This window comes from Protobothrops mucrosquamatus, unplaced genomic scaffold (genome assembly GCF_001527695.2).
Source record: "Protobothrops mucrosquamatus isolate PMUCROS unplaced genomic scaffold, P.Mucros_1.0 scaffold1079, whole genome shotgun sequence".
Classification (NCBI taxonomy): Eukaryota; Metazoa; Chordata; class Lepidosauria; order Squamata; family Viperidae; genus Protobothrops; species Protobothrops mucrosquamatus.
This window is the reverse complement of record NW_015387307.1, coordinates 127,406-143,278: the sequence shown is the minus strand read 5'-3', so window position 1 is coordinate 143,278 and position 15,873 is coordinate 127,406. Positions and strand designations below refer to the sequence as shown.

The 15,873-nt window shown below is 41.8% G+C and overlaps 1 protein-coding gene across 1 annotated transcript in view; it reads right to left on the bottom strand.

Annotated features, from left to right (window-relative positions):
- TRAPPC9 (trafficking protein particle complex 9) overlaps positions 1 to 15,873 on the bottom strand; it is a 283,369-nt gene that overhangs the window by 158,180 nt on the left and 109,316 nt on the right. The window contains exon 21 of the mRNA XM_015820169.1: positions 12,662 to 12,752. Within this exon, the coding sequence (XP_015675655.1) occupies positions 12,662 to 12,752 (91 nt within the window). The remainder of the gene's footprint in view (positions 1 to 12,661; positions 12,753 to 15,873) is intronic.

Here is a 15,873-nt window from a genome sequence, read left to right as displayed (position 1 = left end):
GGTGGAGCGGGGGCGGGGTCAGTTTTTGGGCATTCGGTCTCTAAAAGGTTCGCCATCACTGACCTACCCCATATGAGCTGCTTGATTTTGGAAAACAATACAGATCGAATGGCATATGATGTGGACATCACAATTTGTTTGGACTTGCTATTTTGCACCATTTCCCCATTAAGAAAACAACAATGCTGTTGATTTCACAGTACTTACCTCCTGGGGCTCTGATTGCATGCCATTTCACCTATGTAAATAATAAAAGAATAAAGGCCCATTTCTGATTCTCAAGGTGCAGAATTTTAAACAGCTTGGGTAACAAAGCGTGCTCCAGCAGGGCTTCTATTAGGTGATGGCAATTACACTGCGAGAGCAGAATTGTTGAGAAGCTTGATCTGGTGTATCACAATAACTGAGGTGACTATGGAGAAAGAGAGAAACCCCTGATACACAGCAGCCCTTGAAGAAAAAGACTTTTAAGCCTCATCAAAATTCCTGACCTTTCTCCTCCAGATCCAATTTTACAGCTAAAAATATCTCAGCCACCCAAAGACATCACAATGAAATGGAAATAATTGTGCTCCTGCTATAAATAGACGCGCGCAGATGCCAATGAGATCCCACAAGGGGAGGGGGGGGGAAGATGCAAACTGTCGCATACAACTCTCATTTAAAGATATGGTGCTCTTACGTTATGCAAAAATGAGTTGGGATTTACAATTGTATTATTAACTGTGCGTAGAATGAAGAGAAGCTGAATTACTTTTCCCTTAATGCAGTAATAATAACAACAACAACAGCGGTAACGACAGCAGCAGACTCCAATCTCAGAGCTCATCATTAATCTTTCCCACAAGCCATGCCAGATTTATAGTGTAAAGCAGTGGTAACATTACTCTACTTTCCAGAATGGAAGCTGATTTTTTTTCCCCCTCCTTCTGGTAGCATAAAGACTTTTTTTTTTCTTTTTTTACACCCTGAAGCAAATCTGAAACCTGCAAGCCAAATAAGCTTCATTGCACTTTGATAAGGTCAACCCTCCAAAGAGAGGTGGGGAAGAGAGTATTTGAAGGGAAAGCAAGAAAAAAAAAGTGGGGAGGGGAAGCAGATGAAAAAATTGCCTTACTCTCTAGGGCAGGGGTAGGCAACCTTGGCTCTTTTATGACTTGTAGACTTCAACTCCCAGAATTCCTGAGCCAGCATGGTCTTCAGCATAGAAACCTCTCCCTTTCCCCTCAGCATGACTGGCTCAGGAATTCTGGGAGTTGAAGTCCACGAGTCATAAAAGAGCCAAGGTTGCCTACCCCTGATCTAGGTCTGTCTGTCTGTCTGTCTGTCTGTCTGTCTGTCTGTCTGTCTGTCTGTCTGTCTATCTATCTATCTATCTATCTATCTATCTATCTATCTATCTATCTATCTATCTATCTATCTATCTATCATCTAGGTCAGCATGGCTCAGCTTGGAAACCTCTCCCTTTCCCCTCAGCACGGCTGGCTCAGGAATTCTGGGAGTTGAAGTCCACGAGTCCTAAAAGAGCCAAGGTGGCCTACCCCTGCCCTATATCAGGGGTCCTCAATCTTGGCAACTTTAAGATTTGTGGACTTCAACTCCCAGAATTCCTGAGCCAGCATGGCTCAGCATGGAACCCTCTCCATTTCTCCTCAGCATGGCTGGCTCAGGAATTCTGGGAGTTGAAGTCCATGAGTCATAAAAGAGCCAAGGTTGCCTACCCCTGGTCTAAAGAAAGCATTTGTTGGCTTTCTTCAGTAATAACTTGGGGGGAGGAATGACAGCTACATTTTCATGTATTCAAATATAAACCTTGGATTTTCCATAACCTAAGGATTTAGATCAGTGTTTCTCAACCTTGACAATTTTAAGGCATGTGGACTTCAACTCCCAGAATTCCACAGCCAGCAATGCTGGCTGTGGAATTCTGGGAGTTGAAGTCCACATGCCTTAAAATTGTCAAGGTTGAGAAACACTGATTTAGATAGACACAAGAATTCAAAATTCTGTTTTTGATTCAATGACGACTCTCACTCCAGAGGTATACTTCTACCAGCTGTCGTTTATTTTTTTAAAAAAAGCATAGAAAGGTAGGTTTCTTGTTACAACCGCATATCCCTCCTGTCAGAAGTTTCTTTCAGATCTGCTCTGCATCATCCATTTGCAAAAGCATCCTGTTTCTGCTATCTGAATTACGCGCCGATTTCTAAATTTGTTTTTGCACACAATGAAGCTGTCGAGAAACGCACGTGCTATCGCGAATAAACCTGCTCTTTTTCTGAGTTTCCTTTCGTGCGTCTACGACAGGGGTGTCNGTCTGTCTGTCTGTCTGTCTGTCTGTCTGTCTGTCTGTCTGTCTGTCTGTCTGTCTGTCTGTCTGTCTGTCTGTCTATCTATCTATCTATCTATCTATCTATCTATCTATCTATCTATCTATCTATCTATCTATCTATCTATCTATCTATCTATCTATCTATCTATCTATCTATCTATCTATCTATCTATCTATCTATCATCTAGGTCAGCATGGCTCAGCTTGGAAACCTCTCCCTTTCCCCTCAGCACGGCTGGCTCAGGAATTCTGGGAGTTGAAGTCCACGAGTCCTAAAAGAGCCAAGGTGGCCTACCCCTGCCCTATATCAGGGGTCCTCAATCTTGGCAACTTTAAGATTTGTGGACTTCAACTCCCAGAATTCCTGAGCCAGCATGGCTCAGCATGGATACCTTTCCCTTTCCCCTCAGCATGGCTGGCTCAGGAATTCTGGGAGTTGAAGTCCATGAGTCATAAAAGAGCCAAGGTTGCTTACCCCTAGTCTAAAGAAAGCATTTGTTGGCTTTCTTCAGTAATAACTTGGGGGGGAGGAATGACAGCTACATTTTCATGTATTCAAATATAAACCTTGGATTTTCCATAACCTAAGGATTTAGATCAGTGTTTCTCAACCTTGACAATTTTAAGGCATGTGGACTTCAACTCCCAGAATTGCTGGCTGTGGAATTCTGGGAGTTGAAGTCCACATGCCTTAAAATTGTCAAGGTTGAGAAACACTGATTTAGATAGACACAAGAATTCAAAATTCTGTTTTTGATTCAATGACGACTCTCACTCCAGAGGTATACTTCTACCAGCTGTCGTTTATTTTTTTAAAAAAAACATAGAAAGGTAGGTTTCTTGTTACAACCGCATGAGGGAGGACAGTCTTCAAAGAAAGTCTAGACGAGACGTAGTAGGTAAACGTTTTCGTAGGACAAAGACGATAGACTTAATGCGCGGCTAAAGATTTAAACAAAAACGTGTGTTACTTCGACAGCTCTTTGCGTGCACGATAGCGCTTATTTGGACGAGAAAAAGACTCAAAGGAAAGCACGCAGATGCTGTCCCCACAGAAACTCAATTTCACTGAGGGCCCATCAGCATTGTGGTTGCCCTTGGGGGGCTGGGTGGGTGTGGCCAGAGTGGGCGCAGCCTACTGGGTGGGCGTGGATGGAGTGGGTGTGGCCTACTGGGTGGGCGTGGCCAGTTCTACATTCGCGCCCAGGGTGCCTGTGGGGGCCTGGGCAGGAGTGCGACAGATCTGAGGGTCTCTGGCAGAAGGGGGTGGGACCGGGGCAAGCGCCAAGGCATGGTCCACCGGGGCAAGTGCCAAGATGACCACTACAAAATTGCACATTGGCTCCCGGCCGGCCTGGGCCAGGGCCAAGGCAGCAGGGGCCGTTCCCTCACTATTTCCAAGGTGGCTTCGCGGGCCACATGAAACCACTTTGCGGGCCGCATCCGGCCCCCGGGCCTTGTGTTTGACATGTCTGGTCTACGTCGTTGTAGTCTGCTTTTCATTCTAAAAAAAGTTATCTGACTGACCGGTTTGATCACCTTACCCAACTAGGTAACATTATCAGTGCTAGAAGGGAGTAGTAGTAGTAGTTGTTGTTAGTTGTGAAGTCGTGTCCGACCCATCAACAACATTTCTCCAGGCCTTCCTGTCCTCTACCATCTTCTGGAGTCCATTTAAGCTCATGCCGACTGCTTCAGTGACTCCATCCAGCCATCTCATTCTCTGTCGTCCCCTTCTTCTCTTGCCCTCCATCTTTCCCAGCATCAGGCTCTTCTCCAGTGAGTTCTTCCTTCTCATTAGGTGGCCAAAGTACTTGAGTTTCAACTTCAGGATCTGGCCTTCTAAAGAGCAGTTGGGGTTGATCTCCTCTAGGACTGACCGGTTTGATCGCCTTGCAGTCCAGGGGACTCGCAGGAGCCTTCTCCAGCACCATAGTTCAAAGAATTCTTTGGCGCTCAGCCTTTCTTATGGTCCAACTTTCACAGCCATACATTGCAACTGGGAAAACCATGGCCTTGACTATATGTACTTTTGTTGGCAGGGTGATGTCTCTCCTTTTTAGTATGCTGTCTAGATTTGCCATAGCTTTCCTCCCCAGGAGCAAGCGTCTTTTAATTTCTTGGCTGCAGTCCCCATCTGTGGTGATCTTGGAGCCCAGGAAGATAAAATCTGTCACTATAGTTGTCCTACTCTTCACTTACTAATCAGATCAAATTTAAATCTCTACTTATGGTTCCCCTGTTATATAGAATCAAGTGATTGTTCTGTCACTTGGAAATGGCTTTCGTTCAGATCTTCACAATGCCAATTTCTGAACTCGATCCCAAAGATGCTTTTTTAAAAGGCAACTGAGCTTTCTTGTTTTTTTTTTGCTTGAAAAGGTTTGGCTTCCCATCCAAGAAGCTTCTTCAGTTCAGTTCAGATCAGTTCAGAAACATCTTCAAGGAAAAAAACAAGAAAGTCCAGTTGCCTTTTGAAAAAAGCATCTTTGGGGCAATCCTGACCTGGATGACTCAGAATCTCCATAGACATTTCTGAATTCAAGTTAGTTTCCCAGTTTTTACATATAATACCAAAGTAGGCATTTAATTGCAGATATAGCATAATTCAGCATTCTCAGATGTCTAAATGTTATTGAGACACTGTTTAAATAATGTTTCTTATATTTCACGATCCCTTCCGTGGATAACATTTGAAATGGTACATAAAATTAGCTCCTGCTGTTGTTTTGTTAGTTTGTTCACGGAGAGCAGAACATGACTGAACAGAAACAACTCACGTTACTTAATTAGGGAAAATGTGAAGGTTATTTATTCAGTGTCAACATTGTTAGTGAAAATTATTATTCACCTTGTCCTGGCTGGTAATGAGTTAGGCTGGAAGCAGAATTTTAAAACAAACAGAAGTACAAAAAAATTCTAGATGGATGTTCTTTTTCTAAAATGCAGGATATAATATGATTTGCACAACTGCCAAAGGAAGGGAGGTTTTAAGAGCTTCAATTAGTCTCATAAACTGTTATGCTTACTCAGCCACTTATGGGATGTTGTAGTTCTGAAAGAATGCAATTATATTAGAAAAGGAATAAAAATGCAGAACAACAGGGGAAGGGAGATTTGACAGGTAAGATAACACTGGATTTCTTACTACTGCAAAAAGGTGAGCTTTTAACAAAAAACAGGCCGGCAAAGAAAAGAAAAAAATGCAGAACAGTGGACTATGACATTGTTCATATTAAATAAAATTAAAACAGGGATCAAACTGTAATTTTAGAAATTTGATGAAAATGGCTTCAGGAAGTATAGTAGTCCTTGACTTATGACCACTCATTCAGTGACTGAATAAGAGGGAGTCAAGCTATTCTCCAAAGCACCTGAAGGCAGAACAAGAAGCAACGGGTGGAAACTAATCAAGGAGAGAAGCAACCTGGAACTAAGGAGAAACTTCCTGACAGTGAGAACAATTCATCAGTGGAACAACCTGCCTCCAGAAGTGGTGAATGCTCCAACACTGGAAGTTTTTAAGAAGAGACTGGACAGCCATTTGTCCGAAATGGTATAGGGCAGACATGTCAAACTCGGGACGTCATGTGATGTCGCGCAACGTATCGGAGCTTTTTCCCCATTGCCGGCAATTGGGTGCGCGTGGTTTCCCGATGATGCGTCCGGCCCGCGGGCTGGCAGTTTGACACCCCTGGTATAGGGTTTCCTGCCTGAGCAGGGGGTTGGACTAGATGACCTCCAAGGTCCCCTCCAACTCTGTTATTCTGACTGTTCAAAATTGTGATGCCACATGAACGACCGGTACTTACGATGATTCATCAGAATTCGGCTATCGCAATACCACCATGGTGACGTGATTGATAAGGTAAGGTAAGGAAGGTAAGGTAAGGTAAGGTAAGGTAAGATAAGATATAAGATAAGAGATAAGATAAGATATAAGATAAGATAAGATAAGATAAGATAAGATAAGATAAGATAAGATGATAAGATAAGATAAGATAAGATAAGATGATAAGATAAGATAAGATAAGATAAGATAAGATAAGATAAGATGATAAGATAAACCTTTATTGCCATTTTTTTACTGTGGGCACAATGGCACACATCAAAAATGAAATTTAGTTGCCCGCTCTCAAAGTGAAACACATACATGACACACACCTAAAACATACTATATACAACATATGTATAGACCCACACCCCTACATATACATAACAAATAAACTGACAACCAGCTCAGACTTACACCAGTTGCCAAATCTTGGCTGCCACGTGATCAGTATTTGCAACCTTCCCTGCTAATTTCTCACAAGCAAAGTCACTGGAAGATGCTGGCAGGGAAGGTACAAAATCACTCCGAAAAGTTCTTCTTGCCATTGCCAAGTTCATTTCAGTCTATTTCCTGACCACTAAAGTACACACCCAACTACCTCTAAGCTATAAATCTTCCAGGAATCAAAAGGCTAATATTATTTCCCTTGTTCATAATAGACCTTCTGCTAGGTCAGCCAAAACATTATAACTTTATTTACCTCGAGGCAGGCTTTTTATTTTGCTTATCTTTCAGAACAACTTGTTTCAAGGCATAGTAAATTCTAAATTTTCCTGATGTCACTAATTTTTTTTAACTTATTTACCAAACCGTTAACTCTTTTTTATTAAGTTACATTGTTATTATACCGTTATTACGCAAATGTGTCATTATCAATCCACATCTGATAGAACTTTTACTTCTTAAGAATTACAGTTATAACTGTAATTGGCCAACATCTTCTTAAGAATTACAGTTGTAAAGGAGTCTAAAAATCTCACACTGCAAATTTATAAACACTCAGAAACAACCGGTTAACAATTCTATTCGGCTCTCCCACCACAATGTCCATCTGTTATTATTACATTCTCACAATTACTCCCCCTTGGATGACATATGTATCTGGTGAGTTCCTCTAGGTCAGGATGTTATACTGGATTTAAAGGCAGTAGGATTAATACTTTAACTCTTTCCAAAATTGGTTCTTTCTTTCTGAAAAAGTCTTCAGAATTTTTGTACCAGCTGTCAGACTCCAGAAATCAAGAAAGACGGGGAGTGATTCTTCCAAGCAGATAACTTTATTCTTCCACACCTCTAGGCAGAATCTTGCCAAACTGAAGAGACTACTATCTACTGTACATGAAGCATGTACAGTGGTACCTCGGTTGTTGTTGTTAGTTGCGAAGTCATGTCCGACCCATCGCGACCCCATGGACAACGTTCCTCCAGGCCTTCCTGTCCTCTACCATCTTTTAGAGTCCATTTAAGCTCACGCCTACTGCTTCAGTGACTCCATCCAGCCACCTCCTTCTCTGTCGTCCCCTTCTTCTCTTGCCCTCCATCTTTCCCAGCATTAGGCTCTTCTCCAGTGAGTCCTTCCTTCTCATCAGGTGGCTTCCGGGAGGTGCAATGAATACCAAAATGATAAGTACCAAACACATTTTCCCATAAGGAATAATGTAGTGAGACACAAGGGAGCTGACATCGACATGTTCTAGCTTGTGTGTCGAGTACCAAACAATGAGTACCAGGACAAATTTTTTGCATCAAAATGCGTTGAGTACCAAATTCAATGAGTGTCAAAGCAGTTGAGGACCAAGATACCACTGTACTCTAGGAACTACTAAGGAAGAGCTGTCTTCACCCTCTTTCGCTCACAGATGCTATCTGGGCTGAGTTGCCTCTTTTTTCCTGTGGAATGCAGCTCCTCCCTCCTGGGAATCCAGACTACATTCCATCACAGCAGCTTTCATTTTAAATAAAAATATATACAGTTGACTGGGATGGTACAAGACTCCTGGTGGTACAAGTAGCGGATTAGACTTATTCTCCAAGGCACCTGAAGGCAGAACAAGAAGCAACGGGTGGAAACTAATCAAGGAGAGAAGCAACCTGGAACTAAGGAGAAACTTCCTGACAGTGAGAACAATTCATCAGTGGAACAACCTGCCTCCAGAAGCGGTGAATGCTCCAACACTGGAAGTTTTTAAGAAGAGACTGGACAGCATTTTGTCTGAAATGGTATAGGGTTTCCTGCCTGAGCAGGGGGTTGGACTAGATGACCTCCAAAGTCCCATCCAACTTTACATCATCATCATCATCATCATCATCATCATCATCAATCATCATCATCATCATCATCATCATCATTATTATTATTATTATTATTATTATTATTATTATTATTATTATTATTATTATCTCCCACTACTGTAAACTTCTAAATATTTGTGATTAGCACTAACTGGAAGGAATGCAACAAATTGTGGTTATTTATTTTTATTGTTCAGATACAGCCAAATTGGAAATTTGGATCCTCCTATCAGTTTACTTCTCTTTCAAGGCTCTGTCTTTAGAGAAGAATTATCAACTCAAGTATGTTTCTGTTGCGTTTTTTTGCTTTGTTTTTTAACCAGCGAGTGAATTGCACGCTGGGTCAAATAACAAATAATGAAGTAATACTTTCAAATTTGGTCTTCCCTCATAACAAGGCATACTGAAAACCTTACTATTATATTAGAAACTCCCAAGATAGAAATATTGATTAAAAGCTGTACTAAAAGCAAGTAATGTCCCTAGCAACCATCTAGAACAGCTGCGATCAAATGGATTATTTTCTTAATACTATAAAAATAAATGGATTTCAGATTTGGAATTATTGGAACACAAGAGATAAGCCTTGGAGAAAAGACTGTTTTAACAAATAAGGGCAACAGTAAGACACAGTAAGTATAAAAAGAAAATAAAAGGAACAGATACTATTGTGGAATGAAAGACACTTTGATGTTTTCACTGCCACATCACCACAGAAGTGTGATCATCCCATCTGTACTTATCATACAAGAGTTGAATTCTGTCTTTTTTTCTTATTTTTTCGAAGCGATAGTTCTCAGCCAGATGATCTCTGCTGTCTCCACTGGAGTATCTTAGCAAGGGTGGAAACTCAGAGGCCGTCACTAAATCAGCAACATGAGACAGAGTTAATCTGGATGTTCTTTCCTTGAATTTTCTTGAGGGAAGCGGCATGACTAGCAGCAGCAGAGATCAGATCTGGACAAGGAGCACAAACTCTTCAACAGCTCTCATTAGGAACAGAAAAGAAGGTACGGAAAAGATGAGGTAGCTACGACCCTAATCTAAGGACCACGATGATGACTGAGAAGATACACAGGGTTGGGATGGTAGATGCCAGAACCAACAATCTCCCAACTTCGGAAGTTAACATGACTTCTACAGCATCTGAAAGCACTAGCTGCTTTTATGGCTACTCATAAATATCCTGCTCCGTCAGTTGAAAAGAATGACTAAACAAGATTTTCAAATTAGGACAGAACGTTTCTAAACTTCTGTCAGGTGCAAAGATCAAGAACATACATTAAGTTGCAGTTCAGAGATTTAATGCTCAAGCCTATACACAAGAAACTAGTCAACTAAAGTCCAACACTAAATTGGTGCCAGATAAGGGTCAACAGAGTTCAAGAGGGGTTGAATTTGGACCTTTTGTGGCAACATAATGACTCTAAGCTGATGACACATTTAACTCCACCCTCCAGCTCTGCTTGCTCTTTTTCCTACAACTTCCACTAAAATTGGAAGATATTATTGCTAATTTCTACTAAGTGTTACAGGGGTCCTCTTGAACCTCCATATTCAGGCCCCATCTCCACCACAAATGTCCAAATCTAATTAGAACCACTCTGTACCCCCTTTTCACAGATTTGGTGATTGTTAAGCATCTTTTTACAATAAGCATTTAAACTCCACTTCAAATTTTAGACACATCCCTTTGGTTAATCAGACGAAGAAAACTTTTTTTTGGGTCCACTTAAAATTGATTTGCTATAATTGCTCTTATCTCTCTAACATTACACGATCTCTTAGATGCAGTGTCTAACAAAAAGCAAAATTTAGGATAAATTTATGAAAGTGTTTTGAGGTTTTGAAGTTTTAGCAAGATTATTATTGTTAAATTACTGTACATGTTAAAGGCAGCTAGTTTGAATCACTAAAGCATGATGACTTATGTCTATAACAGGCAATGAACATACGCCATCACAAACTAATACAAGTACTGATTGACTTACTTTGTGACCACAAAGATTGATTATCTTTTTCCTATTAGAGAAAGGTACTTTATTAAAACAAGCAGGCAGGCAGGCAGTATGCAGAGCCCTGGGCACCAGCAGGTGCCAATCCATCTGATTATTTTACTGAAAGGCAATTTGTAAACAAACTCTGGGCTTTTTAATTAGAGAGTGAAGCAAACCGTCTAATCAACACCCAGTAATGACAGAATTATCACAGCCACACAAAAATCCCAGGATCTTTCTTTATTAAAGGCCACATTTTGAAACACTTCGATTCAAAGGCTTTCAGAGCAAGGAAACACATTACAGGTGGTCCTTGCTGAATGATCTTCGCTCAGCAAGTATCCTGTCAGGTGCAAACAACCAGAGTTTGAGCAAACTACTTTATTATGTTCTGCCTATACTACAGGAATCTTCCCAGTCTGGTAGCCTACTCTTGGGAACAATTAGATAACGCTCAAAAGAACTTGGGGAGGTGGGGGGTGGACTTAGCTCTTTGGCGGTTCTGTAGTGATTCCAGGCCACTCTCTGATTTGACGTACCAGCTAACCTTCTCTGTCTTCTTGCGCCCGCTTACAATTAGGTAAACCTAATTCTGGTTGTTAAGTTCTGGTTGTTGTTAGAAGACAGACACAGACTTCAACGGAGAGTTAGGACTGCAGAAAAAATGATGGCAACCAATCTGCCTTCCATCGAGGATCTGTATATTGACTGCACGGGTCAGAAAGAGGGCTGAAAAAATATCTACAGGTTCCTCGCATCCTCGACGTAAACCGTTTCAACTTCTCCCTTCAAGATGGCGCTATGGAGCACTGTACGCCAAAACTAACTAGACACAAGGACAGGTTTTTTTTCTCCAATGCCATCCTTTTGCTAAATAACTAATTCCCACCACACTGTCTTATGCCTTGGGATGTCCAGTCACCCTAGTAGGCCTGTATTACTTATTATCCTTCTCATCTTTCCTATTATCTATTTCCTTAGCTTCTTATGACTTTGTTGCTTGTATCTTTCGACTTATGTTGACTGCTTTTATTTGTATCCTATTATGAATTTATGTTGATTGCTTATTCAGTATCCTGTGACCATCACCGAGTGCTGTGTCTTATGATTTATGATGAATGTATTTTATGATGATTATGATCACGACCACGATTTATCACTTGCTGCTTGTACGTATACTAAGAGCTTCTGCACCGGGGACAAATTACTTGTGTGTCCGATCACACTTAGTCAATAAAGTATTCTATTCTATTCTGGTTGTTAGGCTCCTGGCTTAACAACCACAACTAGGCATACAGAAATTGCATCACTGAGCAATACGATCACGTGATTTTCAAGATCCAATAGGGATCAGTCACCGGAACTAGAAGTTTACTCTTCCGAGCTTTTGAACTTGTGCTGGAGCCCATCCTCAGGGAACTTCTCTCTACCGGAATGTGTACGTTGGGCTATTCTATGTGTAGTATTTATGTGATGCCTGGTGGGGTGTGTTTTTTTTATTGGTTGATTGGGGTGTCGGTGGTCAGTATTATTACATGATGTTTCAGCTAATGACCCTTTTACTTAGCGATCGAAATTCCAGTCCTGTTTAGCATTAAGTGAGAACTACTTGTATTTAAAATCAAACTATTAAAACAATAAAACCAAATTACATCCAATGTCAGCAAAGCAGTCCATATTGCATTCAAACTCATTGTTTTATAGATAAGATTGTATAGTGTTAATATACAAAATTAAGCTTCCAAGACCCACACATCACTAAGAAAGAATAAGTGCCCAGAAAGGGCAGCCAGGTAGGAACCAAAGACCAAAGAACATTCTCAGCAATTCGTAACTCAGACAAGGGTGACAATCGTTGTATAATTCAAAGTACCCAAAGCTGTATTTTAACACACCTACAGTCCACTGGAGCAGACAGCAAAACTGTAACCCAGCACTTAGCAACTGCTTTTGAGGAAAATAATGTCTACTCGGGATGATTCCCCACGACTACGTGAACTAAATATAGAGGCGGTAATTTCATAGTAAGCCATTTGGCTCCAAAGATTTAATAAATGATCCCCTCTAAAAAAGCACAAGTGGCATTTTGCACTGTTCAACTTTTGAAAAGGTTTCCCAGCGCTTTTTGCAAAGTATTTCAGCAAGGAGCAAACCCACATCAGAAAATCTACTTTGCCGAACTGTCAAGTCTTCGCACTACTCACCCCACTGGAGAGGCGCCAACTGTAGGTGATCCAGGACAACCTGATTCAGGATCCCTTCCACGCTTGCCTCCCCTTCACGCTTCATAGAGGGGTAAATGATAGTTAAGGAATATTGAAAAGAAACACACTGACACAGTCTTTCAGGGCAAATCTGTACAAAAAAAATTCAGCGGATGGAGATCAAAGTCAGAATTCAAGGTCCCACCACAATGAAGTTCCGTTCAAATATTTTCCTTTGGGATAGGAAAAAAGAAGCTACAGTAATTGGGAAATTTAGCCCACGCTGCTCCAAGATGTTACGGTCAGCGCTTGAACCAAAGAGCTTTAGGTAAGCTCTAAAGTGGTTTATTTGTAAACTGTAATTGTGGCCTAGCGCAGGGCTTTTCAACCAGTGGTACGGGTACCACCTGTGGTACACTGGTACCTGGCAGGTGGTACGCGACCATCCTAAAAAAGTGGTAGCGGGGAGGGGAATGAGCTGGACCGGTGGCAGCACCGCACAAGCCTGAGCGAGAGATGGCTGGAGCTGCAGGGCTGTCAGGGCTCAGCGGAAGCGCCAGGATCAATGCCGCTTTCCAGCTGATCGGCGCTTCTTCGGAGCTGTCAGCACTCAGTGGAAGCGCCAGGATCAGCGCCAGGCTCCAGCTGGAGCTCGGCGCTGATCCTGGTGCTTCTGCTGAGCCTTGAAGAAGCACCAATCAGCTGGAAAGCAGCACTGATCCTGGCGCTTCTGCTGAGCCCAGAAGAAGAGCCGATCCGCTGGAATGTTGCAGCCTCTCCAGGGTCTTGTGATTTACATTCAGATGCTTGGCAACTGATTCATATTTATGACGGTCACAGTGTCCAGGGGTCATGTGAAGTGACCAAAACCTGCTGCAACCACCCAGCAGACGGGGAGGGGGAATAAAAACCAAACACCCCCCATCCCACCCCCACTGCCAATCCTCAACAGAAATGCTCACAACAATGAAAACCTCGGACAGGAGGAAGAGCGCTGCCGGGTGGGCAGGCAGGTGTCTTGCTCGGCTGTGGCTTGGGGGGCATGTTTTTCAGTGCCATTGTAACTTCAAACAGTCACTAAGCGAACTGTTGTAAGTCGAGGACTACCTGTACTTCATCACTTTTTTCCTTTTTTTTTTTTTTTTTGGTCATCAGGTTTTTGACCCCTTGCTAGGTGACTGGTGGTACTCGGATATTGCCATATCCTAAAAGTGGTACAATGGGTGAAAAGGTTGAAAAGCCCTAGCCTAGCGTACTACCAGGTTTGATGTTTGCAGTAATTTGTTATTCCATACAGGGTGGCTTAGTTTGATAAGCAATCTTTGCCAAAGAGAAATCTGTATTCTGAGCCAAGTAATCTAGATATCACAGGAAGAGGCGAAACTACTCTACATCAAGAGTGTGATCACTATTATATCTTTACAATTACTGTATACTCAGGTCTTCCCCAAAATATGTGTTAGGCCTGTCATTCCTATGATAGAAGTTCCCGCTGGTAGAAACTTCCCAGATTTTTAAAATGTCCTGTAAGGTAGAAATAAATGAATCAATTGACTTTGCTTGTCAAAATATCGCAAAAGCTGATCGCATGAACCCGGGACATTGAAACTGTCATAAACACGAGTCAATTGCCAAGCATTTGAATATTGATCATGTGACCCTGGGGATGCTTCAACGGTTGTGTGAAAAGTGGTCGTTAAGACACTTTTTCCGATAACGTTGTACCTTCAAACGATTGCTGTTGTAGGTCGAGGACCACCTGTATTCACACTTATTATCAATAATTGTAGAAATGCTGAACTATATTAATTTAATGCCCCCCATCTTTATGGAAGTCGAAGAAGCTGGTGGTGAAATTTCATTTTTCCTTTCATGTAATTTCAACATAACCCTTATTTGCAGGCATCAATTAATTCCACTGCCTCTACTGTTTCTTAGCCCTTAATCACTTTGCTATGTAGTTTGACCTCTGGCATTTAATTAAGATGTTTCACTTGCGATTTCCCATAGGAATAAATACAGGTGAGCAAATGTCCTACTTTAGCACCAATAAATAAGAGCTTCACAAATAGAAACTATACTAACAAAAATGCTTGTAATGATTAATAGATATATCTATAATTAGAATAGAATAGAATAGAATAGAAAGAATAGAATAGAATATGGAAGGGACCTTGGAGGTCTTCTAGTCCAGCCCCTACTCAAGCAGAAGAATCCAGGGTTAGGGTTACATCACCATGAAGTTGGAGAGTAAAATGGACATTGCCAAAAAATTCAGAGTGCTTGGATATGGATAGGAGGGCACTGACTTTTCTAGGCTGCCCTATCTATGTTTCCTGATAAAATACATGGGAAAATCCCATTGGAGGAAAATTCCACTTAGGCTTAGGGTTAGGTCACCATGAACTCATAAAGCAAAATGGATATCGCCAACAAATTCGGAGTGCTTGGGATGGTTAGGAGGACACTGACTTTTCTAGCCTGCCCTATTTATGTTTCCTGATAAAATACATGGGAAAATCCCATTGGAGGAAAATCCCACTTAGGGTTAGGGTTAGGGCACCATGAACTCAGAGAGGAAATTGGACATCGCCAACAAATTCAGAGTGCTTGGGTATGGTTGGGAGGGCACTGACTTTTCTAGGCTGCCCTATCTATGTTTCCTGGTAAAATACATGGTAAAATCCCATTGGAGGAAAATTCCACTTAGGGCAGTGATGGTGAACCTTTTAGAGACCAAGTGCCCAAACTGCAACTCAAAACCCACTTATGTATCATCGGGTGCTGGGTGGGTGTGGCCCATTGGGTGCGCGTGGCTGCGGTGGTAATGGCAGACTGGGTGGGACTAAAAAGTTCAATCAACTCCAACTTTGCGAGATCTTTTTTTTTCCCCATGAGAAGTTGAAACTGATTGTTTGAACTTTTTTTTTGCACACAGTGGCGGAAGCCTAAAGCGAAAAGGTTTTATAAAACCCAGCTGAAAACTTAGGACTGGGGCGACGGCGCGCGTGCCCACAGAGGCCTCTGCGTTCAATGTTACAACGGCACTGAAAAAATGTGACTTATGACCATTTTCCAAAGTTACAGCCTTTGCAGAATCTCTATGATCACGTGATCAAAATTCAGATACTTGGCAACTGGTTCACATTTATGAACGTTGCTGGGTCCCAAGGCCACGTGATCCCCTTGTGCGACCTTCTGACAAGCAAAGT